General features: G+C 51.2%; 4 protein-coding genes and 1 long non-coding RNA gene across 7 annotated transcripts in view; 3 read left to right on the top strand and 2 right to left on the bottom strand.

Annotated features, from left to right (window-relative positions):
* PPP1R37 (protein phosphatase 1 regulatory subunit 37) overlaps positions 1 to 23,494 on the top strand; it is a 131,173-nt gene that overhangs the window by 43,743 nt on the left and 63,936 nt on the right. The gene's annotated exons all lie outside the window — the stretch shown is intronic.
* TRAPPC6A (trafficking protein particle complex subunit 6A) lies at positions 1,221 to 17,909 on the bottom strand. 3 transcript variants are annotated; one of them, XM_060186176.1, is made up of 6 exons: positions 17,883 to 17,909; positions 4,698 to 4,765; positions 4,512 to 4,629; positions 4,294 to 4,377; positions 4,069 to 4,162; positions 1,221 to 1,608 (listed from the first exon to the last, which is right to left on the bottom strand). In XM_060186176.1, the coding sequence occupies exons 1-6, from the start codon at positions 17,892 to 17,894 to the stop codon at positions 1,577 to 1,579; spliced, it is 408 nt and encodes a 135-aa protein (XP_060042159.1). In that variant the 5' UTR covers positions 17,895 to 17,909; the 3' UTR covers positions 1,221 to 1,576. The 3 variants fall into 3 exon arrangements, with proteins under 3 accessions (XP_060042159.1, XP_007532925.2, XP_060042160.1); XM_007532863.3 differs by lacking the exon at positions 17,883 to 17,909 and adding an exon at positions 15,730 to 15,876; XM_060186177.1 differs by lacking the exon at positions 17,883 to 17,909 and adding an exon at positions 15,592 to 15,701.
* On the bottom strand, positions 6,518 to 8,329 carry LOC132536975 (guanine nucleotide-binding protein G(I)/G(S)/G(O) subunit gamma-5-like). Its single transcript, XM_060186449.1, has 2 exons — positions 8,323 to 8,329; positions 6,518 to 8,096 (listed from the first exon to the last, which is right to left on the bottom strand). The coding sequence occupies exons 1-2, from the start codon at positions 8,327 to 8,329 to the stop codon at positions 7,747 to 7,749; spliced, it is 357 nt and encodes a 118-aa protein (XP_060042432.1). The 3' UTR covers positions 6,518 to 7,746.
* BLOC1S3 (biogenesis of lysosomal organelles complex 1 subunit 3) lies at positions 16,208 to 18,720 on the top strand. Its single transcript, XM_007532862.3, has 2 exons — positions 16,208 to 16,356; positions 18,011 to 18,720. Exon 2 carries the CDS (start codon positions 18,020 to 18,022, stop codon positions 18,632 to 18,634), a length of 615 nt encoding a protein of 204 aa, XP_007532924.1. The 5' UTR covers positions 16,208 to 16,356; positions 18,011 to 18,019; the 3' UTR covers positions 18,635 to 18,720.
* Positions 20,446 to 21,122, top strand: LOC132537053 (uncharacterized). Its single transcript, XR_009548562.1, has 2 exons — positions 20,446 to 20,536; positions 20,699 to 21,122. It is a non-coding gene; the product is annotated as an uncharacterized LOC132537053 (long non-coding RNA).

The raw sequence follows: 23,494 nt of genomic DNA, 5'->3' as shown, positions 1-23,494 counted from the left end.
GTGGCCCCCAACCCCACCACAATGTGGGAAATTTTCCCCCTTCTTTCCACCTGGGGCCAGTCCTGTGTCATCGTCCCCCCCCCTCCCCCCACCCCAAGCCTTCATGTCACTCCATTGGACAAGCTTCCTTCCCGTCCAGTTTGGGAAGAAACAGCCCAGAAATACAAACAGCTGTTCCCAGTTTGATGGTTCTGGTTGTCTTCCTCCTCTTCCTCCTCCAGAACGCCCTCCCTGATGATGCCTAGATTGGGTCAGGAGCCTCCACCAGGCAGGGAGGCAGAACTGGCACGTCTTTTTTTTTCTTTTTTGGCCATCACCAGGGTTTCACAGGTCAGGAATGACTTTTTCAGAGATAGACAAGAGGGCGACAGAGATAGAGAGGGGAAGATGCCACAGGACAAAAGCTTCCCCCAAGGCCAGGGTTCGAACCTGTGTCTGGAGTGTGGCAGGGCAGGCACCCACCCAGTAAGCCGTCTCACTGGCCCGTGGGCCTCCTGAGGGCAGAGCTACCCCCCCCCCCCAACACCTTGATTCCTTGCAGAAGCATCTGCCAGGCTCCTGCTGGATTTGGGGGGAGGGAAGGGAGGGACAGGGGGCAGCCCAGGCAGGGGACACAGGTAGGGCAGGTCCCCAGTGCAGCTCCATGGTTGGGGGTGGTGGTGAAGAGGACAGGCCTACACCAGACTCCTCAGCCCCCCACCCCTGCACCCTCACCAGGGCATGGGGCTCCCCCCTAGCCTGCCTGCAGCAGGATGGGACAGAGACTCACCCACCTGAAGGCCTCGGAGGAGTGAGAGAGCTGCCCCAGATGCTGGGGTATAAATACGGAGGAGGCGGGACAGAGGGAGGGAGGGCAGGCCAGGTGGCAGGGTCACTCCAGGCTGCCTTGTGTTGTCAGGCACGTGCAGTGTGGACGGGTGTGTGGAGGGGAGGGGCAGGCCTCTCTCAGTCCATCCTCAGCCCCAGCCCTGCACTGGGCAGAGGGGCTCATCAACCCAAACCCCCCAACACTGTGTGTGCCTGCCGGGCAGAGGGCAGGCCCAGACTTGTTGAGGGTGCTGGTATGGGGGGACCCTCCTTGCCCTGACCCTGTGCAGGGTGGGAGGCTCTGGGACTCTGGCCTGGCAGGGGAGGTTTTGGGTGTGTCCACTCCCAAATCCTGAGACAGACTCCCCTCAACTGCCACCTCCCACCCAGAAGCTGTGTCACATGAAGCCATATTTTTTTAAATCTCTATTTATTTATTGGATAGAGACAGCCAGAAATTGAGAGGGGAGGGGGAGATGGTAATGGGGAGAGACAGACACCTGCAGCCCTGCTTCACCACTCGTGAAGCTTTCCCCCTGCAGGTGGGGACCAGGGGCTTGAACCTAGGTCCTTGTGCGCTGTAATGTGTGCACTCTACTAGGTGCACCACCGCCTGGCCCCACATGAAGCTTTCATTCGACATGTTTGTGGAGCCCCACACCTCCTAACTGTCCTGCCATGCAGGGTGCTCACAGTGGCTGGGCACCCCCTGCCCCAAAGGCAGCAGTGGCTGGCGGCCCAGCTGGGGTGTGGAGGGGCCTGGGATGTCTCAGGATTTCTGGATCACCACCTGGAACTTACCTGCAAGAGAAAGGGTGGCTTTAGGGGGAGGAGGCTGGGGGCTTTGGGGGCAAGCAGTGAGCACCCCAACAGCTGGGAGGCCTGGGGCTGGTGTGAGGGGGAAGCTCTCCGCCCAGCTGACCTGCATCCGGCTATAACAAGGGGTATGAAGGCCAAGCATGTGGGAGGGGCGTCTGCCTATAGGTGCCAATCAGCCTGATCGCTGAGGCCCAACCGCACCCCGTGTGTGTGTGTGTGTGTGTGTGTGTGTGTGTGTGTGTGTGTGTGTGTAGCAGCAAAGGGATGGGTGCTGAAGGGCTGGGGCCCCTCTGGTGGTGGGCCTGGGCTGAGAAGAGGGTTCCAGATCATTAGGCTCCCTAATCATGGAAGGGCTCCCCTCTGAACAGGTGCACCCCAAGGCAGCAAGAAGCTGGGGTGGGGACCAGGTGTTTGGGACATGGCTCAGCCTGTGAGAGCACCCACTTGCATGCCCGAGGCCCTAAAGGCTGCGGGTTTAATCCCTGGCAGCACCTAATGTCAGAGCTGAGCAGTGCTCTGCTGGCTCTATTCAGAATAAATACATCTTAAAATAATAATAGTAATTTACAGGACAGGAGACAGCATAATGGTGATGCAAACAGACTTTATGCCTGAGGCTCTGAGGTCCCAGGCTCAATCCCTCCTACCACCAGAAGCCAGAGCTGAACAGTGCTCTGGAGGAAAAAAATTTTCTTTTTAATAATACTAAATAAAATTGTAGGAGGGCCGAGTGGTGGCGCACCTGGCTGAGTGCACATGTTACAATACCCAAGGACCCGAGTTCAAGCTCCTGGTCCCCATCTGCAGGTGGAAAGCTTCACAAGTGAGGAAGCAGGGCTGCAGGTGTCTCTCTCTCTTCTCCTTCCTCTAAATTTCTGGCTGTCTCTATCAAATAAATAAATAAATAAATAAATAAATAAATAAATAAATATATATATGTTTAACAGTGTGGGGAGTGAGCTCAGTCTATTAAAGCAGCTTGTATGTCTGTGGCCCCAGAGGCTGCAGGTTTGAGCACCAGAGGCTCCTGGCTTTGCCTGGCCTCTCCTTTGCTCTTTTATAAATGTAAACAAATTAGCCAGTTTTTGTTTATTTTGCAGTGCTGCAGACTGTTTTCACCACACCTTGGCTGACTTTTAATTTATTTTATTTTTCATTGCTGGCCCTCAAGCATGTGGGAATTCACCACTCCAGGCAACCGTTTTCATCTGGAGAGGAGAGCAAGAATGAGAGCTTCCCCAGGTGCTGTGTTACCCCTCATGTGATACTGTGTCTTGAACCTGGGCTGTGTATGCGGCAAGGCACATACCCTACCCACTGAGCTGTATCTGTGAGTCACCTGCCCCCACTTTTCTTTCTTTCTTTTTCCCCTTTATTTGATAGAGATAAATTGAGAGGGGAGGGGAAGGGAGATAGGGAGAGAGACAGACACCTGTAGACCTGCTCCAGCGTTCCTGAAGCTTCCCCCCTACAGGTGGGGAGCAGGAGCTCCAACCTGGTCCTTGCACATGGTAACGTGTGCACTTTACCAGGTGTGCCACCACCTGCCCCCCTTTCTGTTCTTTCTACTTCTGATAAAGACAGAGGGAGGAGGTAGGGAGTTGGGTGGTAGCGCAGCAGGTTAAGCGCAGGGACCGGCATGAGGATCCCGGTTCGAGCCCCCGGCTCCCCACCTGTAGGGGAGTCGCTTCACAGGCGGTGAAGCAGGTCTGCAGGTGTCTGTCTTTCTCTCCCCTCTGTCTTCCCCTCCTCTCTCCATTTCTCTCTGTCCTAACCAACGATGACATCAACAACAATAACCACAACAACAGTAAAAACAAGGGCAACAATAAATAAATAAATAAATATTTTTTTAAAATCTTAAAAAAAAAAAAGAGAGAGGAAGGCATCACAGCACTGAAGCTTCCCTCATGTGGTGCTGGGGCTAGAGCCTGGGCAAGGCACCGCACACTACCCGGGGAACTCCTGACCCCTTGGCTGTATGTGAATCATTTTTTATTTTATACAGAGACAGAGACAGAGAGAGATAAACAGGGAAGGGGGTAGAGGAAGAGACTCCATCCCACCACTTGGCAAAGCTGCTTCCCTTGGCGCTGTGCACGGTGCCTCTTCCACGTGGTGCCAGGGGCTAAAACTTGGGTCCTCAGCTTGGTAGAATGAGCCCTCTTCCAGCTCCCCCATCTTTTATTTATTTATTTATTTGCCTTGTTTTGTTTTTGATAACAGACAAAGCGAAAGGTCAGAGCTTCCTTCAACACCCTGGGGGCTGGGCTCCACCTTGGCCAAGCAGCACACTATCCAAGTGAGCTGTTTTGTCGCCAACCCCCCCCCTTCATACCCCAGCAATAAATCTTTACAAAAAGGCAGGTGGAAGGGGACTTGGCAGCCCTGGGGAGCAGAGGGGACTGTGTCGTGTGAAGGGGAGACCCCCCCCCAACTCACAGGCCGGCAGGGTGGTCACGGAGGCGGTGACCAGGCTCCTGATGCCCAGGGTGCTGAGGGCTCCGCGCAGGAGGCCGCAGGGGAAGGCCAAGAACTGGGGGGACCAGGGTACAGGTCACGGGGGATGGGGGCCGACCCTCCAGGACCCAGGGCTATGGGGGCGCATAGCATCACGGAAAGGGAGGCACCTCTTCCCGGGGCCTGGGCCCCCAGCAACCCCCATACCTTGGGGGCCTCATCCACATACTGCACACCCGACGCCATGCGGACCAGCAGGGGGAAGCTGTTGTCCTGCAGCACGTAGGTCCCCTGGGGGTTAGAGAGAGAGACCTGGCACCTGGCAGGGGGTGCAGGGGGAAGGCACCCCCAAACCACAGTGCTCACAGGCCCAGGTGTAGAAGGGCCCGTGGGATGTGCCGGTGCCCCACCCGGCAGCCCCCCACCTGGTGGTTGGTGCGGAGGCTGTCCATCTGCTTCTGGAACAGGGCGGCCCACAGGTCTTTGCACAGGAACTTGAGCGCGTCCAGCTCCTCCCTGAAGGCGGGCAGCTCCCGGGGCAGCCTGGGGGGAGCGGCCGCTGGGTTCCCTGGCGAGCGGGGCGCCCCCCACCCCGCGGAGGCCCGGCTCACCTCTCACCCAGCGCCTGGCCCACGCGGAAGCCCATGCCCTCCAGCGCCGACAGGCTCGTCTTCTGACCCTAGAGGCACCAGACAGGCTCAGCTCACGGGGGTCCCAGCACCCCACACCCACTGGCCCCTCCCGTTGGTCCCTCTGTAGGTCTCCCAGGCCATCAGAAGCCCTCTACTCCTTCCCTACAGCCCCCCTCCCAGGCCTGAGCCCCCAGGCTCGAGGGACAACAGGGGTGGTGCTAGAGAACTAGCCCACTGGGCAGGGCACCTGCAGTGTCACACACAAGGCTCAGGTCTGGTACCACATGGAAGGTTCCCTGGCGCTAGGGGAAGGACTGGTGTTGTAGTGTTTCTGTCTGAGTGAAATCGTGGTTTGGAGTGGTAAAACTCCATGTGTTTGGCAAAACAAGAGTAGTGTGGGTCTTTTATTTATTATTATTATTTATTTTCCCTTTTGTTGCCCTTATTTTGTTGTTGTTGATGTCGTCGTTGTTGGATAGGACAGAGGGAAATGGAGAGAGGAGGGAAAGAGAAAGGCAGACACCTGCAGACCTTCTTCACTGCCTGTGAAGGGACTCCCCTGCAGGTGGGGGGGTGGGGGCTCGAACCCGGGTCCTTATGCCGATCCTTGCGCTTAGCGCCATGTGCGCTTAACCCGCTGCGCTACCGCTGGAATCCCTTTAATTTTTATATTTATTTTCTCTTGTCCACTACACCACCTCCCAGACCACATTATTTTCCCTTGTCTTTTATTGTTGTTATTGATGTCGTCGTTGTTGGCTAGGACAGAGAGAAATGGAGAGAGGAGGGGAAGACAGAGAGGGGGAGAGAAAGATAGACACCTGCTGACCTGCTTCAGTGCCTGTGAAGCAACTCCCCTGCAGATGGGGAGCTGGGGGCTCGAACTGGGATTCTTATGCTGGTCTTTGCACTTTGCACCACGTGTGCTTAACCAGCTGTGCTACTGCCCGACTCCCTAGTGTGGGCCTTAATTTATCAAATTCTATTAATTAATTTTAATAGTCTTTAAATTTTTCTTACCTTACTGGATAGAGACAGCCAGAAATTGAGAGGAAAAGGGGAGATAGGGAGAGAGACAGAGAGACATATCTACAGCACTGCTTCACCACTCATAAAGCTTTCCCCCTGCAGGTGGGGAATGGGGCTCGAACCCGGGTCCTTGTGCATTATAATGTGTGTGCTTAACCAGGTGCGCTGCCACCCCTCAAATTCTGTTACTTTATTATCTATGTGTGTGTGTGTGTGTGTGTGTGTGTGTGTAAGAGAACTAGAGCATCACTCTGATTCATGTGATGCCAGGGATCAAACTCAGGACCTCATGCTTGAGAGTCCAACACTTTATCCACTGCACCGTCCTGCGGTGTGTGTGGGGCGTATCTCCCCTAGCTCAGCCTCACCTGCCTTCCACTCTCCTTCCTGGCAACACTCTTCACCTCATTGAGCACTTTTTGGGGAGTCCTCACAGTGAGGCTTCTCTCAGTAGCCTGAGGCCAGGCCACTGGGCAGAGAACACCTGGGTCTGTAGCTGCTACCATGGGCTGAGCCTCATCTCCCTGACTTGGTTGGGGGGTGGGGGTGGGGCAGGGGGCTGTATACCTTCCCCCACTCCACCTCATCCCCAGTAACAATAAAATTGGTAAAACTAGTGTGACAGAGAGAGCTGCCTGTAGCTGTTATTTAGGAAATATTGGGCTGTTGGAAAAGTCATAACTCAGAGAAAATGTGTGCCATGAGTTTCCTGACAATCTGATTGTGTGTGTGTGTGAGAGAGTGTGTACACACACACACAGTGATTCCAGAGAAGTAAACAAAAAGGTGTTTTTTTTTTTCCTTTCTACCCCCAGAACATTGCTCATCAGCTCTGGCTGATGGTGGTGCTGACATTGAATCTGAGACCTCAGAGCCTCAGGCATGAGTCTTTTGCAGAACCATGATGCTGTCTCCCCAGGCTTGATTTATTAATGTGTGTGAGAGAGAGAGAGAGAGAGAGAGAGAGAGAAGCAGAGCATCACTCTGGCACACGCGATACAGGTGGCTGAACCCAGGACCCTATACCCATGGGTCCAATGTCCAGTTCCCTGTCTACTGGCCTCCCTCCTGGGTTGCTTTTATTTATTTTTATTTCATATACATCCTAGCATTCAAGCTGAAGCCTTGCCATTGTCTGTTGTTTTTTTTTTTATACTAAGTATTTTTTAATTTAAATGTATTTATTTATTTTCCCTTTTGTTCCCCTTGTTGTCTTATTGTTGTAGTTATTGTTGTTGTTATTTAGGTCATAGTTAGATAGGACAGAGAGAAATGGAGAGGAGAGGAGGGGAAGACAGAGAGGGGGAGATAAAGATAGACACCTGAAGACCTGCTTCACCACCTGTGAAGCGACACCCCTGCAGGTGGAGAGCCGGAGGCTCGAATTGGGATCCTTATGCCGGTCCTTGAGCTTTGCGCCACGTGCGCGTAACCCGCGCACTACCACCCGATTTCCTATACTAAGTATTTTATTGTGTCTGTAACCAGTCTATATAAAATAATTACCCTTGTGAAATAGAAATCCATGAAAATCCAGAGAGGTAGATGTTAAGAACTGAGAGGAGTTTACATAGTATGGCACGTGTTATCGGGATAAGCTATTAAGCTATAGAAGCTTCAAATTTAGCTCCTCTTTTGAATACTGACTGGGTCATGAAAAGTAGATCAGAAAACCTTCCTTCTGGGAGTTGGGCGGTAGCGCAGTGGGTTAAGCACACGTGGCTTGAAGCTCAATGACTGGCGTAAGGATGAAGGTTCGAGCCCCCAGCTTCCCACCTGCAGGGGAGTCCCTTCACAAGCGGTGAAGCTGGTCTGCAGGTGTCTGTCTTTCTCTCCCCCTCTGTCTTCCTCATCTCTCTTCATTTCTCTCTGTCCTATCCAACAACGACGACATTAACAACAGTAATAACTACAACGACAATAAAAACAACAAGGGCAACAAAAGGGAAAATAAAATTAAATAAATTAAAAAAAAAAAACCTACCAAAGATATGTTTTACTACAAAAAGGAACAAACTTTCTGAGGTCTGAAGAAATTCGTACTTGAAGACACTCTGGTCAGCAAGGGGTCAGGCTGAGCATTCTGCAGACAGAATTGTTTTAAGTCTGCGGCTGCTTGGGAAACCTTCACGCCGTTTAGCCCGGCTTCCAGCTGAGGCCGCTGAACCACCTTCCTCACAGCCACAGCACTGGAGGAGCCAGACATGGCGCAGGCGAGAACCGAACCATCAGGTTGCTGGGTCGTGCTTGGGTCGACGGGACGTGGTGGTGGTGGTGGTGGTGGTGGTGGTGGTGGTGGTGGTGGTGGTGGTGGTGGTGGTGGTGGTGGTGGTGGGGTGAGTGCTTTTGTTTTTTTTCACCAGAGCACTGCTCAGCTCTGGCTTATGGTGGTGCTGGGGGACTGAACCTAGGACTTGGGAGTCTCAGGCACGAGAGTCTGTTTGCATAACCATTATGCTATCTTCCCAGTCCCCGACACCTGGTCTTTATCCAGGTTCCCTGGAGGAGAAAGGGAGGAAGACTGCGGCTAGGACATTAGAAATGCCAAGCTGGAAGGTGGCAGGAAGCACCGTACTCTTCATAGACAACAGATGACTCGGATTGGCAAAAATAGCTCACCTGGATAGTGCACTGCCTTGCCTGCCATGTACATGACCCAGGTTCGAGCCTGGCCCCCACTGCACTGAAGGAAGCTTGAGTGCTGTGGTATCTCCCTGTATCTGTCTCTCTGGGAAAAAAAAAAAAAGGAAATTTATAGGCCTCAGTGTCTGCTGTGACAGAGGCTTGAGACATGGCCCTAGGTATACCAGTGACCGCAGCTTGGGGACCTCAGGCAGGCAGGCCCACCCCCAAGTCCAGCCCAGGTCTGACCAAGGCAGTCCCTGCTGCTTGGTGGGGACCAGGCCTGGTTGATGACACAGCAGGCGAGCTTGGTCCCACCCAGAAGCTTCCTCCGGCTGCCCCAAGAGGTCTCTGGGAGGGGCCTGTGACTAACTGAGTGTGGAAGAGCAGAAAGGGAGTGGGCCAAGTGCCCCACGGCCCCGATCCCCAGATCCACCCAGCTATTCAGCGGCGGGAGCTGCCCTGTGCCTCAGTTTCCTCACGTGTGTTAGAGACACAATGGAATACTACAACTCGGCCTCGGAAACAATGTGGGGTGTGTTCTTATAGGGAATCAGCTGGGAAGGGAGGGACTCTCAGACAGAGGGTGAGCAAGAGAGGGTGGGAGAGAGCGCTTTTTCTTATATGTAGTTGTTATTTTTATTTAGTGATACACAGTGAAACACCAGAAGACTGCTGAGATCTGGCTGTAGATTGAACCTGAGACCTCAGAGCCCTGGGCATGAAAGTCTTTTTGCATAACCATCATGCTATCTCCCCAAATCCTCTCTCTTTTTTTAAAGAATTTTTTAATATTTATTTTCCCTTTTGTTGCCCTTGTTGGTTTTTACTGTTGTTGTAGTTATTATTGTTGTTGTTATAACAAAGAGAAATGGAGAGAGGAGGGGAAGACAGAGAGGGAAAGAGGAAGACAGACACCTGTAGTCCAGCTTCACCGCTTATGAAGCGACTTCCCTGTAGGTGGGGAGTTGGGGGCTCGGACCGGGATCTTTACGCCAGTCCTTGCACTTTGCACCACTTGCGCCTAACCCCCTGCGCTACCGCCCGACTCCCCAACCTTCTTCTTCTTCTTCTTCTTCTTTTTTTAAGATTTTATTTATTTAGAGAAAGATAGGAGGAGAGAGAAAGAACCAGACATCACTCTGGCACATGTGCTGCTGGGGATCAAACTCGGAACCTCATGCTCGAGAGTCCAAAGCTTTACCACTGCGCCACCTCTCAGGCCACCCCAACCCTCTTTTTTTTAAAGATTTGAGGGGCGGGACAGTAGTGCACCTGGTTAAGTGAACATATCACCATGTGCAAGGACCCGTGTTTGAGCCTCATTCTGCACCTGCTGGGGGGACGTTTCACAAGTAGTGAAGCAGGTATCTTTCTGTCCCGCTCTCTCTTCCCTTATTCTCTCAATTCCTTTTTTTTTTTTTAAATATTTATTTTATTTATTTATTCCCTTTTTGTTGCCCTTGTTGTTTTATTGTTGTAGTTATTATTGTTGTTGTCGTTGGATAGAACAGAGAGAAATGGAGAGAGGAGGGGAAGACAGAGAGGAGGAGAGAAAGATAGACACCTGCAGACCTGCTTCACCGCCTGTGAAGCGACTCCCCTGCAGGTGGGGAGCCGGGGTTCGAACCGGGATCCTTATGCCGGTCCTTGTGCTTTGCGCCACCTGCGCTTAACCCGCTGCGCTACAGCCCGACTCCCCTATTCTCTCAATTTCTTTCTGTCCTACCAAGTATAATAGAGAAAGGAAAGAGGAAAGAAAAAAAGGTTGTTGGGAGCTGTGGATTCATTGTGTTGTCACTAAGCTCCCCCCACACGCTCCCCCAAAAAAAAGACAGAGAGGAGGAAGAGAGAAGCAGAGCATCATTCTGGCACATGTGATTTGATGCCTGAAACTGAACTGAGGACCTCATGCAGGACCTCCCACACTTTAGCCACTGTGCTACCGCCTTCTTAGCAACCACAATCACCCCACCTTTTCATCAGGGTTTTCCACCTCCATGATTCCAGCACTCCTTGCAGATTCTTTTTTTCTTATTATATTTTAAAATAGATTTTATTTTATTTTAAATATCTATTTATTCCCTTTTGTTGCCCTTGTTGTTTTATTGTTGTAGTTATCATTGTTGTTGTTGGTGGATAGGACAGAGAGAAATGGAGAGAGAAGGGGAAGACAGAGAGGGGGAGAGAAAGATAGACACCTGCAGACCTGCTTCACTGCTTGTGAAGGGACTCCCCTGCAGATGGGGAGCCGGGGGCTCGAACCGGGATCCTTACACCGGTCCTTGCACTTTGCGCCACGTGCACTTAACCTGCTACGCTACCACCCGACTCCCAGATTTTATTTATTTTTAAATATTTACTTATTCCCTTTTGTTGCTCTTGTTGTTTTATTGTTGTGGTTATTATATTGTTGTCGTTGTTGTTGGATAGGACAGAGAGAAACAGAGAGACGAGGGGAAGACAGGGAGGGGGAGAGAAAGATAGACACCTGCAGACCTGCTTATGAAGCGACTCCCCTGCAGGTGGGGAGCCGGGGGCTTGAACTTTGATCCTTATGTTGGTCCTTGTGCTTTGTGCCCTGTGCACTTAACCCGCTGCGCTACCACCTGACTCCCTATTTATTTTTAATGAAACACACACACACACACACCAACAACAACTAAAGCACTGCTCAGCTCTGACTGATGGTGGTGCAGGGGATTGGATGTGCTGCTGGAGACTCAGGCATAAAAGTCTTTTGCAGAACCTTTAGGCTGTTTTCCCAGCTCTCTCTTTTTTTCCTTCCATATAGAGGGACAGAGCTAGAGAGGGAGAGGAGACACAGTGACCTCCCCTGTGTGTGTGCTCCTGTGTGGCGGTCATGGGCTTGAGCACAGGTCCTTGTGCACGAGAAAGTATGTGCTCTACTGGTCTACTGGGTGGGCCAGCTCCTGGCCCCCTATTCATCTGAGAGAGAGAGAGAGAGAGAGACACTAGAGCACTGCTCAGCTCTGGCATATGGTGTACTGGGGATTGAACCTGAAGACTCTGGGGCCTCAGGCATGAAGGTCCTGTGCTCTGACGCTGAGTCTCTCCCAGACCCCTGACTGCCTGGGTTTGAATTCTGGCTCCATCACTTCTTTGAGATGTGGTGCTGGGCCTGTATCCAATGGCCCTGTGGCCTTGGTTTCTCCACACATGAATGGCACCAATGGCATAACCACCCCCCAGCATTGGGGTGAGTGGAATATAATGCAGAATCATGAGGGGGGGGCAAAGGAGGAGCTGGGTGGGCAAGGCCAGGGGCCAGCAGGTGGCAAGGGAGGAGGGGGAAGGCAAGGGTGGAGGAGGAAGACTTCGTGATGATGTTCACACCCGAGTCCCTGCAAGAGCGCTTGGGGATTAGTGGTTTGTCATCCTGAGGAGCTGAGGAGCCAGTGGGCCGCTCCCATCCTCCTGAATCCTGGGGCCCGGCCCAGAGTTTATACAAGAGTCCACTGAATGGAGACAGGTGGAGGAGGGCCTTGTGGAGCTGGCGCTAGAGAGGGCAGCTCCTGGACGTGCAGAATGGGGAGGCCATGTAAATGTCTGTTGAGCACAGAAGCAGACATCAAGGTGTACGTCGCTCATAAAAATGAAATAAGGACTGGGGAGACAGCACAGTGGTTCTGCCAAAGACTCTCATGCCTGAGGCTTTGAAGCCCCAGATTCAAACTCCAGCACCACCATAAACCAGGGCTGAACAGGGCTCTGGTAAAAGGAAATAAATAGGGCTAGAGAGGCAGCATGATGATTCTGCAAAAAGGTTTTCATGCTTGAGGTTCTGAAGTCCTAGGTTCAATTCTCAACACTACTATAAACAGGGTTGAGCAATGCTCTGGTTAAAATAAACGTCAGTAAATCTTAGTAACCCCAGGCTTCCCACGCTCATTCAACCACAGAACCCCATTAAAACCCTCCTAGTGGATGGAGGTTGTCTGGGCCTGGTGTGAAGCACAAGCTTGTCAGCGGGAAGGCCTGGTCCCATTCCTGCCTAGGCCACTTGAGAGCAAAGCGTCTCGATCATCAAAACCTGTTTCCCCATTTATAGAGGGAGGAAGGTCAGCCTCTGTGGGCAGGTGGGCAGGAGTATCCAATGGTATCAGGAGGATGAAACCCAGGGGGGGCTGAGGGGAGGGGGATGTGTGCCAGAAGTGGTGGGACCCCATCTGGGTCTCACAAAATGAGTCCCTGCCTGACTTCCTTTCCCTCTGCAAAGGTTCGCTGAAGACCTACTGTGTGTGTGTGTGTGTGTGTGTGTGTGTGTGTCCTGCTATGAGATGACCCACAGGATGTCGGTCTGTGGGAGGAGAGCTGATTCCAGGACCAAGCAGTCTGACTGGCTTCAGTCACCCAATGTGAGGAGTGGGAGTGGGTGTAAGGGCGTAACCACGGCACCTGACCTCCAGAGTGGGAGGTTTTCTTCTCTTTCTTTTTTTCTGACAGAGAGACGGCTGGAGGGAAAGGGAGAAAGAGAGACCCCTGCAGCACTGCTTCACCACATATGAAGCTCCCCCCCCTGCAGATAGGGACTGGGGGCTTGAACCTGGGTCCCTGAATGGTAACGTATTTATTTATTTATTCCCTTTTCTTGCCCTTTTTAAAAATTGTTTTAGTTATTTTTGTTGTTGATGTCATTGTTGCTGGATAGGACAGAGAGAAATGGAAAGAGATGGGGAAGACAGAGAGGAGGACAGAAAGGTAAGACACCTGCAGACCTGCTTCACCGCATGTGAAGTGACGCCCCTGTAGGTGAGGAGCCGGAGGCTCGAACCGGGATCTTTACGCCGATCCTTGCGTTTTGCACCACCTGCGCTTAACCCACTGTGCTACCGCCCGACTCTCAACATAATTATTTTTATCAGAGCCCTGCTCAGTTCTGCTTATCGTGTTGCTGGGGATTGAACCTAGGACTTTTTGGAGCCTCAGGCATGAAAGCTTTTTTTTTTTTTTCCCCCAGAACCATTATGCTGTCTCCCCAGCCCACATAATATGTAATGTATGTGCTCAACCGGTGGTGTGCCACCACCAGTCCGGAAGGAACATTCTGCCATGAGCTGAAGGGTCCAATGTGTCCAAGCAGTGATGATGTGGTGTATAGAATGAACTGGGCAGCGAAGGAGGAGGCTGGACTGGGGGAAGGACAGTGACATTCATTTTTTTTTTTTTTTGTCTTACCAGAGCACTGTGCATCTCTGGCTTATGGTGATGCTGAGGACTGAACCTGGGACTTTGGAGCCTTAGGTATGAAAGCTTCTTTGCATAACCATTATACTATCTTCTCCCCCATTAATTTATCCTTACTTTATTTACACATCCATTATATTTAAATATTATTAATAACATTAAATATTATTACTCTCCAGGGAATAACTCAGGGCAGGAGCCAGCTCCATACACAAATTTTCCATTTTTATTTAAAAGCAGGGAGAAAGGGGGCGAGTGGGGTGGGGATATTACAGCACCACTACACCATTTATGATGCTCTTCTGTGGTGCCAGGGCTTGAAGCCAGAATCTCAAATGGTAGGTAAGGCAGTGCTTTATCAGGCGAGCTTTCTGGGAAACGTGTTTAGAACAAACAGGGCCTGGGTGAGGGCTGGCAGTGAAGGATAAAGAGCAGATGCCAGGGACTCAGGCTTCTGCTTAGAAAGTTAGTATGGGGGAGTTGGGCGGTAGTGCAGCGGGTTAAGTGCACATGGACCCGTGTAAGGACCAGTGTTAAGGTTCGAGCCCTGGGCTCTCCGCCTGCAGGGGAGTGGCTCCACAAGCGGTGAAGCAGGTCTGAAGGTATCTATCTTTCTCTCCCCCTCTCTGTCTTCCCCTCCTCTCTGCCCTATCCAACAATGATGACATCAACAACAACAACAATAATAATAACTACAACAATAAGGGCAAAAAAGGGGAATAAATATTAAAAAAATAAAACTATAATAATAATAATTTTAAAAAAGTATGGGTAGGGTGCTGAGACACTGCTAACCCCTTCCCTGACACATACAGAGGAAGCCAAGGCTCTCTCCCTCACCCAAACTTGATCTTGCTCCCAGCACTTGTGCACTGTACTAAAGATCTGTCTCCCCTGACTTTAAGTCCAGGGAAGCAAGGATTTGTATGTCCATTTCTGAATATGTCCATTTCCCAGAGTTACAGCATGCCCTGCACCCAGCAGGGCTTTAGTTAAAGCTTTTCAAATGAATGAACTTGGGGAAAACTATGTGGAGATAACAACAAGCACTAGTCTGTTAGGGAAGTCTAAACTGGAGAGAAAACATAAGCCAGTAAAATAGTCTTGCATCTAGATGATAAACACAGTAAAACCCAGCATGGGCAAAGTGTGCAGTTTCTATTTTTCAGCATCTGCTCTCTCCTCCACATTTTATTTTTTCCCCTTCTTGGTAACACATTTACAACCAGCTCTCATGTTTCCAGGGCTGATGATGTGCTAGAAGTCCCACTATGGACCTGAAAGTTTTAGTTCATTTCTTCTTCAGGAGGACCAACTTCAAAGAGCCCGAGGAACTCCTCCCTCAGGACTTTGCACCTGGGATTCCTTCTTCCTGGACTGCTCTTCCACTCAGGGACCCCCTACACTTGCTTTCTCCTTCTCTTCCCCAGAAAGGTTTTCCTCCACCATTTAACACTCCTTCTCTTCTCCCTGACTCTGATGATGTTTTTTCTTTCCTTAACGTTGGCAGCATATTACATTTCTGTTTCTTGGTTAGTGGACTCCCCGCTAAAATGCACACCCGGACAGAGGAACTAGTCAGTTTATTAAGAGCACAGGATTTACAGGTCCCAGGTTCAAGCCTCAGCAACCACCATACGCCAGAATTAACCAGGGCTCGAATCTCTCTCTCTCATGAAAGGTTAAAAATTAAAATATTTAAAAATGCAGCACTAGAAATACAAAAGGTGGTTAGTGAATACTAAGTGAATGAGTAAGGAGTAAATGTCTGAGATTCAGATGCTCTTACGATACCCATTTTACAAAGCACTGACTCTCACATTTAGTGAGAGGGGCAGCTGGAATTCAACCCTGGCAGAAAGTCCCTAGTGCAGATCCAATCGCAGTAATTATAACTACCATCGACTTTCTCTGCCCTGTTAAGAGCTGAGAGAATTCCTCCCGCCCCCCCAAAAAAACAAAAAAACTAGAGGTCCTCCCTCAATCCTAGCCGTAAGCCTTGTGTTGCACCCACACTTTGCAGAAGGAGCCCAGGCAGGGGCGGAGCCGGAGTTGCAGTCCGACGGCTGATCCGCTCTCTGCGGCTGTGCTCCGGCCTTCCCGTCGCAGTTCGTGTCTCCACCCCCTCACCCTCCCGGGATCTGGCGCTCACCCTCGGTCCGGGATCGGGATCGCGATCGCGAGCCCACAGCTCCGCTACCATCTCCGTGAGCAGGAACTCGAACAGCGCGGTGTCCGCCATGCCTGGGCCGCGCGCGCCTGGGGCCCCGCCCCGCCCTGCGCTTCGCACTCTCATTGGTCCAGCCGGACAAACCCTCCCGCCTCCCGCTGCCATTGGCGTTTCAGAATAACCCCGCCTTCTTTTCTGGGGCTCACGCGGAGTGGGAACTGGGAGACGAGGGGCAGAACCTGCTCCTTTCATTGGTCACACCTGACAGTTTCCGCCCTCCTCTGCGACTCTCTCACGTCCTCAAGAATTCCCACTGGCTGAGCCTCCGGCTACCCATGACTTCATTTTTTTTTTTTTAAATCTCTATTTGTCCTCTGCAGGTTCTGCGTGCCTGCCGCACAATCCGGAAGCGCCCCACAGCGACTCCCCTATTGGCTGTTCCTTTATGCACGTGACTTCACACGCCCTCAAACCAGAAGACGTGCCTCCTGATTGGTGGCTGAGCAGCTCACGTGATCGGCAAGGGGCGAGGAAAACAGCATCAGCACTTCCTACTGCAGGGACACAGCGCTGACTGGGTAGTGGGTTCCCTCGAAACTCGGTGACCAGGTATGGTGGTCGGTGATGACTTCCCTCTGCTGCCCATGATTATACCTTTCCCAGCGTGCAGCTGGGCCGTCCCTTTCTCAGGACTGGACCATGTCCCTATATTGCTCGGGAGTCCACTCTGTACATCTGTCACATGCAACTTGGAGAACGGGGTGGAGGGTGTGGTTTCTGCAAGGACACAGTGAAATGGGAGAGTCTGGGAACTCAGGCCTGTTCCCATCTGTACACTGGGATCTTTATAAAGTTTTGTGCTCAGTTTCCTTACTTGTACGCTGGGGAGACTGGGGTCCAGTAACCCCCAGGTTAGCCAAAGGGAGGTTTTGTGCTCACTGCTTGCAAAGGCCAGTGAGTCAAGAGGCAAGGGTTGGCGTGAGGAAAAGCAGTCTTTTTACCCCTGTTTACGATTTCATTATGAGGGAGAGAGAGGAGATGTCACATGCGATGTCAGGGATGGATTTCTGGACCTCGTGCGTTTAAATCCAGCACTTTATCCACTGCACCTGCTACACCAGGAAAAACGGTGTTTAATCAGTTGCCTAACGCAGTAGGTAGCAGATTCATGTCTCAAAAAAATCTTTTAGGGAGTCGGGCGGTAGCGCAGCGGGTTAAGCGCATGTATCACCAAGCGCCAGGACCGGCGTAAGAATCCCGGTTCGAGCCCCCGGTTCCCCACCTGCGGGGGAGTCGCTTCACAAGCTGTGAAGCAGGCCTGCAGGTGTCTGTCTTTCTCTCCCCCTCTCTGTCTTCCCCTCCTCTCTCCATTTCTCTCTGTGCTAACAATAACGATATCAATAACAACAACAATAATAACTAAAACAATAAAACAACAAGGGCAACAAAAGGGAATAAATAAATATTAAAAATATCTTTTTTGCTTCTAGGACTTCACACCCATTCAGTGACTCAAGCAGTCCGTTTTTCTTTTTTTTCTGAATAGAGGACAGAAGGAGAGACACCATGACACCACCCTTGAAGCGCCGTGTCCCTTTAAATATATTTCAATGAAAGAGAGAGAGAGAAAATATGCACAGAGAGAAACCAGAATATTGCTCAGTCCTGGATTTTGATGGTGCTGGAGTTTGAACCTGGGACTGCAAAGCCTCAGGCATGAAAGTCTTTTGAATAACTATTACTTTATCTTTCTGGTCCTGAAAATTCACCTTTGCACAGTGTTCCTATCTAGTGCTGAGGGCTGGAACCCAAGTCCATATGCACAGCAGTGTGTGCTCTAGAGAGTGAACTATCTCCTCGCCACCTCAAACCCTCCTCCCCTTCCTCCAGGCAGTAGTGGCTGGAGGGGGTTGCAGCTGCAGACTCTGGCATTATCTAGAAGCTTTCATCCGTGTTATTTTAGCTCAGGCTCTCTTGAGAAGCCAGCGGGAGAAGTTGGAATTTTTATGTAGCCACTCCCGCTGGCAGCTGTGACTGGCACAACACCCACAGCACCTGTGCCAAGTTTTCTCAAGGTGGCTCCTGGAATAATTCTGTTAGAGACCTGCAGACCAGAATGGAACTGCGATGCTCACTAACTCCATCATCCTGGACAGGAAAGATGCCCCTCCGTCGGGGCTGGGAGCGGTGCATATCTGGAGCTCCAGAGCCCCTGGCAGGGGCCGGCCCCTCACACGGCCCCTCTGCCCCTCTCTCCCGCCAGCTCCGGGTCATGGCGTCCCAGGGTCCTCGGCGGAGGCCGCGGCAGAGGCCGCAGACGGCGGTGGTGCCCGGGGAGGCGGTGGAGACGGACTCGGAGCTGTCGCGGTCCTCGTCTGAGGAGGAGGAGCTGTACCTGGGACCCTCGGGCCCGATGCGCGGCCGCCCCACGGGGCTGCGGGTGGCCGGGGAGGCCGCGGAGACCGACTCGGAGCCGGAGCCGGAGCCGGAGCCCGAGCGCAGGGCAGCGCCGCGGGACCTGCCTCCGCTCGTGGTGCAGCGGGACACGGCGGCCGGGGAGGCCTGGGGCGCGGAGGAGGCGCCGGCGCCCGCGCGCTCGCTGCTGCAACTCCGGCTGGCGGAGAGCCAGGCCCGGCTGGACCACGACGTGGCGGCCGCCGTGAGCGGCGTGTACCGGCGCGCGGGTCGCGACGTGGCCGCCCTGGCCGGCAGGCTGGCGGCGGCGCAGGCAGCGGGCTTGGCGGCGGCCCACAGCGTGCGCCTGGCGCGGGGTGACCTGTGCGCCCTGGCCGAGCGCCTGGACATCGTGGCCGGCTGCCACCTGCTGCCCGACATCCGCAGTGTCCCCGGGGCGGAGCGGGAGCCAGACCAGGGTCCCCGTGCCTAGCTGAGATGCCCCCCCCCCAACGTGACTCTGCACCCTGCGTACCCTCTCCCCCAAATTGTCGCCTTTAAAGCTCACCTGGCTCTCTGCATGATTCTGTGCGTGTCTTTGGGGAGGGTTGTCCCAGCCCAGTGAGGGTAGGGGTTTGGGGTTACCTGATGTCCACGTCCACCCTGACCCATCCTCTCCCCTAATCCGACTCCTTGCCCAGCTCTCCAGTTTGATTCTTCATTTTATTTTTACTTGATAGGACAGAAAAACTGAAGGGGGGTGGGCACACCTAGTTGAGCGCACTTATTACAGTGCGCGCACCTAGTTGAGCGCACATTTTATAGTGCGCAAGGACGGGGTTCAAGCCCCCGGTCCCCACCTGCAGGGGGAAAGCTTCACAAATGGTGAAGCAGAGCTGCAGGTGTCTCTCTGTCTCTTTCCCTCTCTATCTCCCCCTTCCTCTCAATTTCTGGCTGTTTCTATCAAATAAAGATAATTAAAATTTTTTTTTAAAAAATTGAGAGGGGAGGGGGAGATGAGGAGATAGAGAGAGAAACCTGCAGCATTGCTTCTCTACTAGTGAAGCTTCTCCCTGCAGGTGGGGGACCAGGAGCTTGAACCTGGGTCTTTGAGCCTAGAAACCTTGTATGCTACCAGGTGTGCCACCATTTGGCCTACCTGTTTTATTTACTTATTTTATTGATAGAGGTTGAGAGACAGAGATGGAGAGACTCCTGCAGCACTGCTCTACCACTAGTGACACCCTCCTATCCTGACAGTGTGTCTAGTTTGAAGCTTTTGTCTGATGCTTGCCTCCAGCCCCTGGGGGTCTGGTCTGTTCTAGGTCTGTCTCCAACGCGGGACCTCCTCTCGACACATCCCCCACTATCTTGGGCATAGCCTTTCTGCTCACAGCTGGTCCTGCTGCTTCCTTTATCCCAGGTGCATTCCTTCACCCCCGACTCCTCTTCCAGTCCTTGTTCGCTCCACTTCTGGTATTTCCCCCCACCCCCCCAAAAAAAAGAACTGGTTCCCTTTCTCTCTCTCTCTCCTTTTTTGCCTCCAGGGTTATTGCTGGGGCTCCACTGCTCCTGGAGATTTTTTTTTTTTGCCCTTGTTTTATCTTTTTTGTGGTTATTATTGTTGTTAAATTTTTTATATTTATCTTCCCTTTTGCTGCCATTGTTTTTATTATTATTATTGATGTCATCGTAGTTGGATAGAACAGAGAGAAATAGAGAGAGGAGGGAAGACAGAGGGGGAGAAAAAGACAGAGGGGGAGAGAAAGACACCTGTAGACCTGTTTCACCACCTGTGAAGCAACTCCCCTGCAGGTGGGGAGCCGGGGGCTTGAACTGGGATCTTTATGCCAGTCCTTGTGCTTTGCACCGTATGCGCTTAACCCGCTGTGCTACCACCCGACGCCCCTCTTTCCCTTTTTTTCCTACCAGAGCCCTGTTCAGTTCTGGCTTATGGTGGTTAGGGGGATTGAACCTGGGACTTTGGAGCCTCAGGCAAGAAAGCCTTTTTCATAACCACAAACCCCTAATGCAGCCCTGTCTGCGGTTCGTTAATCCCACACATGGGAGGAACCCCTCTCTGCCCCCATTCCTTGCTGAACTCATGCTGTCACAAGCTGCTTGGGGCCTCATGGGGCTTCCCATCCACAGGGGGGTGGTGAGACATCAATACTGTGTTCTCATAAATAAATGGTAGCTTTCATGATTCATTTATAGTCTAGGCATAACTCTTCTGGTGTTATAATCAGTTCATTGAAGATACAGACTTTTTTTTTTCCTTATGAGAAGGAGAAGGATCGAGAACCATTGCATCACTCTGGCATGTGCTGCTGGGGATCAAACTCGACTTCACACCTGAGGGTCCATTGCTTTTATCCACTGCACCACCTCCGAGGTCCCTTCACTATCTTCTTCATACAGATTCTCTTTGTTTATTTAATCTGAGAGGAAGAGAGTGAGGAAACCAGACATCCCTTTGGCATATATATATATATATATGGCAGCCCTCATTGCACTGCTGAGGCATCTCCCTGGCCACTCGAGCTGAGTCTTGAAGGTGTAAATAGGGGAAAACTGGTGGGTCTGGAAAAGAGTTACAGGCAGGTGGAACAGCATTTGCAAAGACCCTGATTCTGAAGCATAATTTATTTAAGTGACAGAAGGAGGTGACACCTTCTATTCTCCACCTGGATAGAATAAAAGAAGAGAGTGATGGAGATGGGGTGGTAGGAAGGGGGTAATTGTGGTAAGGCCAGCAAACAACATATGAAGATGGATTTTTTTTCAACCCCTGGAGACTTAGTTATGGGACCAGAAAGCACACTTGGTAGGGTGCCTCATTGCCCTTTATGTGGTCCATGTTCCAGCCCTGTCATCACAATGGGAGGTGCTGTGGCAACAGGAAGCTCCTGTGCTGTGATCTCTCTCTTATTGGGTGGGGGGGAAGGAAGCTCCTGTGCTGTGATCTCTCTCTTATTGGGGGGGGGGGAAGGAAGCTCCTCTGCTGTGATCTCTCTTTTATTGAAAAAAAAAAAAAAGGAACCTGGAATGGTGAAATGGTGATTATGCAAGGCCCTGGTCAAACACACAGGATTTATGAGCTGGGGAGAGGGAGCTTGGCCTGCTAGAGCGGGGATGGGAACATCTGACCCTGCCAAGGCAAAGAGGGCTTTTTTTTTTTTTTTTAAATTTTATTTACTTATTCATTCCCTTTTGTTGTCCTTGTTGATTCATGGTTGTAGTTATGGTTGTTGTTAATTGCTGTCGTTGTTGTTGGTGTGCTTTGCACCACATGTGCTTAACCCGCTGCGCTACTGCCTGAATTCCGAGGGCTTTTTTTCATAGCAATATTAAGTGCTCACTTAAAAATAAAATTATTGGGAGTCAATCTCGATAGCTCAGTGGGTTAAGCGCACGTGGCACAAAGTGCAAGGACTGGCATAAGGATCCGGGTTCAAGCCCTTGGCTCCCCACCTGCAGGGGAGTCGCTTCACAGGTGCTGAAGCAGGTCTGCAGGTGTATATCTTTCTCTCCCCCTCTCTGTCTTCCCCTCCTCTCTCCATTTCTCTCTGTCCTATCCAACAACGATGACATCAATAATAACAATAAAAAGCAAGGACTGGTGTAATGATCCCGGTTCGAGCCCCCAGCTCCCCACCTGCAGGGGAGTCGCTTCACAGGCGGTGAGGCAGGTCTGCAGGTGTCTATCAATATATAAAAATAAAATAAAATAAAAAAACAAGGGCAGAAAAAGGGAAAATAAATATAAAACATTTTAAAAACACTTTTTAAATATTGTTACACTTCACGAGCTCATTTTTATTTATTTATTCCCTTTTTTTGCTCTTGTTTTATTGTTGTACTTATTACTGTTGTTGTTGTTGGGTAGGACAGAGAGAAATGGAGACAGGAGGGAAGACAGAGAGGGGGAGAGAAAGACAGACACCTGCAGACCTGCTTCATTGCTTGTGAAGTGACTCCCCTGCAGGTGGGGAGCCGGGGGCTTGAACTGGGATCATTAAGCCGGGCCCTTGCGCTTTGCACCCTGTGCACTTAACCCACTGAGCTATCGCCTGACTCCTGCGGGCTCATTTTTAAAATTATTGATATCAAAGATTATGAGATAAAAATTACAATTTCACCATCTTTCCCATTCCCTTCATTGGAAACTGCAGTGGTTCTCCCAAGGCCACAGATACAGGTTGACTGTTATTTCTATAATTGTCTATTTATGCTTTTGTCCTTTTTATGGTCCTGTTTTCTCTCTTTTTAAGAGTATTTCTAAAAGTATTATTATTGGATAGAAACAGAAATTGAGAAGAATGTGGAAAAGAGAGGGCGGGGGTAGAAAGCATAATGGTTATGCAAAGAGACTCTCATATCTGAGGCTCCAAAGTCCCAGGTTCAATCCCCACACACCACCATAAGCCAGAGCTGAGCAGTGCTCTCATAAAGAGAAGAAGGGAAAGAGACAGACACCTGCAGCTCTGCTTCACCACACATGAAGCTTTCCCCCTGCAGGTGGGGACCAGGGACTTGAACCTGAATCCTTGCACGTTGTAATGCGTGTGTTTAAACAGGTGTGCCACCGCCTGGTTCCTCCTCTTCCTTTCTAAGTCACACCTACGCCTATTATTACTTCTGAATGTCCTTCCTTTTTTCCTCTTCTCTTTTTTGGTCCTGATGGAATTGGGGCTTAGAGCACTCTAGTCATTTCCCCCTCACATTTCTCCCCCTCCCCGGGGGTAAGAAAAAAAATTCTTTCTGGGGTGCAGAAGGTGGGAGTTCTGGCTCCCGTAATTGCTTCTCTTCTGGACATGGGTGTTGGCAAGTCAGTCCAAACCCCCAGCCTGTTTTTATCTTTCTCAAGTGGGATAGAACTCTGGAACAAATGCTCATTTTTTAAGTTGATGGTTTTTATGACCCACAGATGATGTTATTAGAATCTAAAATAGCCCGTAGCAGAAAACAAAAGGCTCCCCACCCTGTATTAAAACACCAGTTTACTGACTGAGTAAACTGCAGGTTTATTCAGAGGCTGCAGGTTCATTCCCCAGCACCACCCGAGGTCAGAACTCAGCAGGGTTCTGGTATCTCTTGTTTTCTCTCCCTCATGATAAACTAAAAAAAACAAAACAGCTCAAAAGCAGGTTGCATGCTTTGTCACACCTGTGGCCCAGCTTCAAGCCCCAGAACTGTGGGGAGCTCTGGTGCTGTGCTGTCTCCCTCTCTGTGAAATGAGGAGTGCCGAAGTCGGTCCAGGGGGGTGAAATCACAGCACTGCAAAAACCCAACTGTCTTCCCACTGCAGTTTTTTGCACCTATGTGATTCCACTGCTCCCAACTGACTGTT

The sequence above is a fragment of the Erinaceus europaeus genome, chromosome 2 (assembly GCF_950295315.1).
Source record: "Erinaceus europaeus chromosome 2, mEriEur2.1, whole genome shotgun sequence".
Taxonomy (NCBI): Eukaryota; Metazoa; Chordata; class Mammalia; order Eulipotyphla; family Erinaceidae; genus Erinaceus; species Erinaceus europaeus.
The sequence above is the reverse complement of the archived record's forward strand: the minus strand, read 5'-3'. Positions and strand labels throughout refer to the sequence as shown.

What these genes read in the sequence shown, in the direction of transcription:
- TRAPPC6A (XM_007532863.3), bottom strand. Translation starts at nt 15,873, where the DNA reads ATGAGAGTGCGAAGCGCAGGGCGGGGCGGGGCCCCAGGCGCGCGCGGC. An exon ending in ATCCCGATCCCGGACCGAGG is followed by an intron (nt 4,766 to 15,729) that starts GTGAGCGCCAGA and finishes TGGTGCCTCTAG; the next exon opens with GGTCAGAAGACGAGCCTGTC. An exon ending in GCCTCCGCACCAACCACCAG is followed by an intron (nt 4,378 to 4,511) that starts GTGGGGGGCTGC and finishes TCTAACCCCCAG; the next exon opens with GGGACCTACGTGCTGCAGGA.
- BLOC1S3 (XM_007532862.3), top strand. Translation starts at nt 18,020, where the DNA reads ATGGCGTCCCAGGGTCCTCGGCGGAGGCCGCGGCAGAGGCCGCAGACG.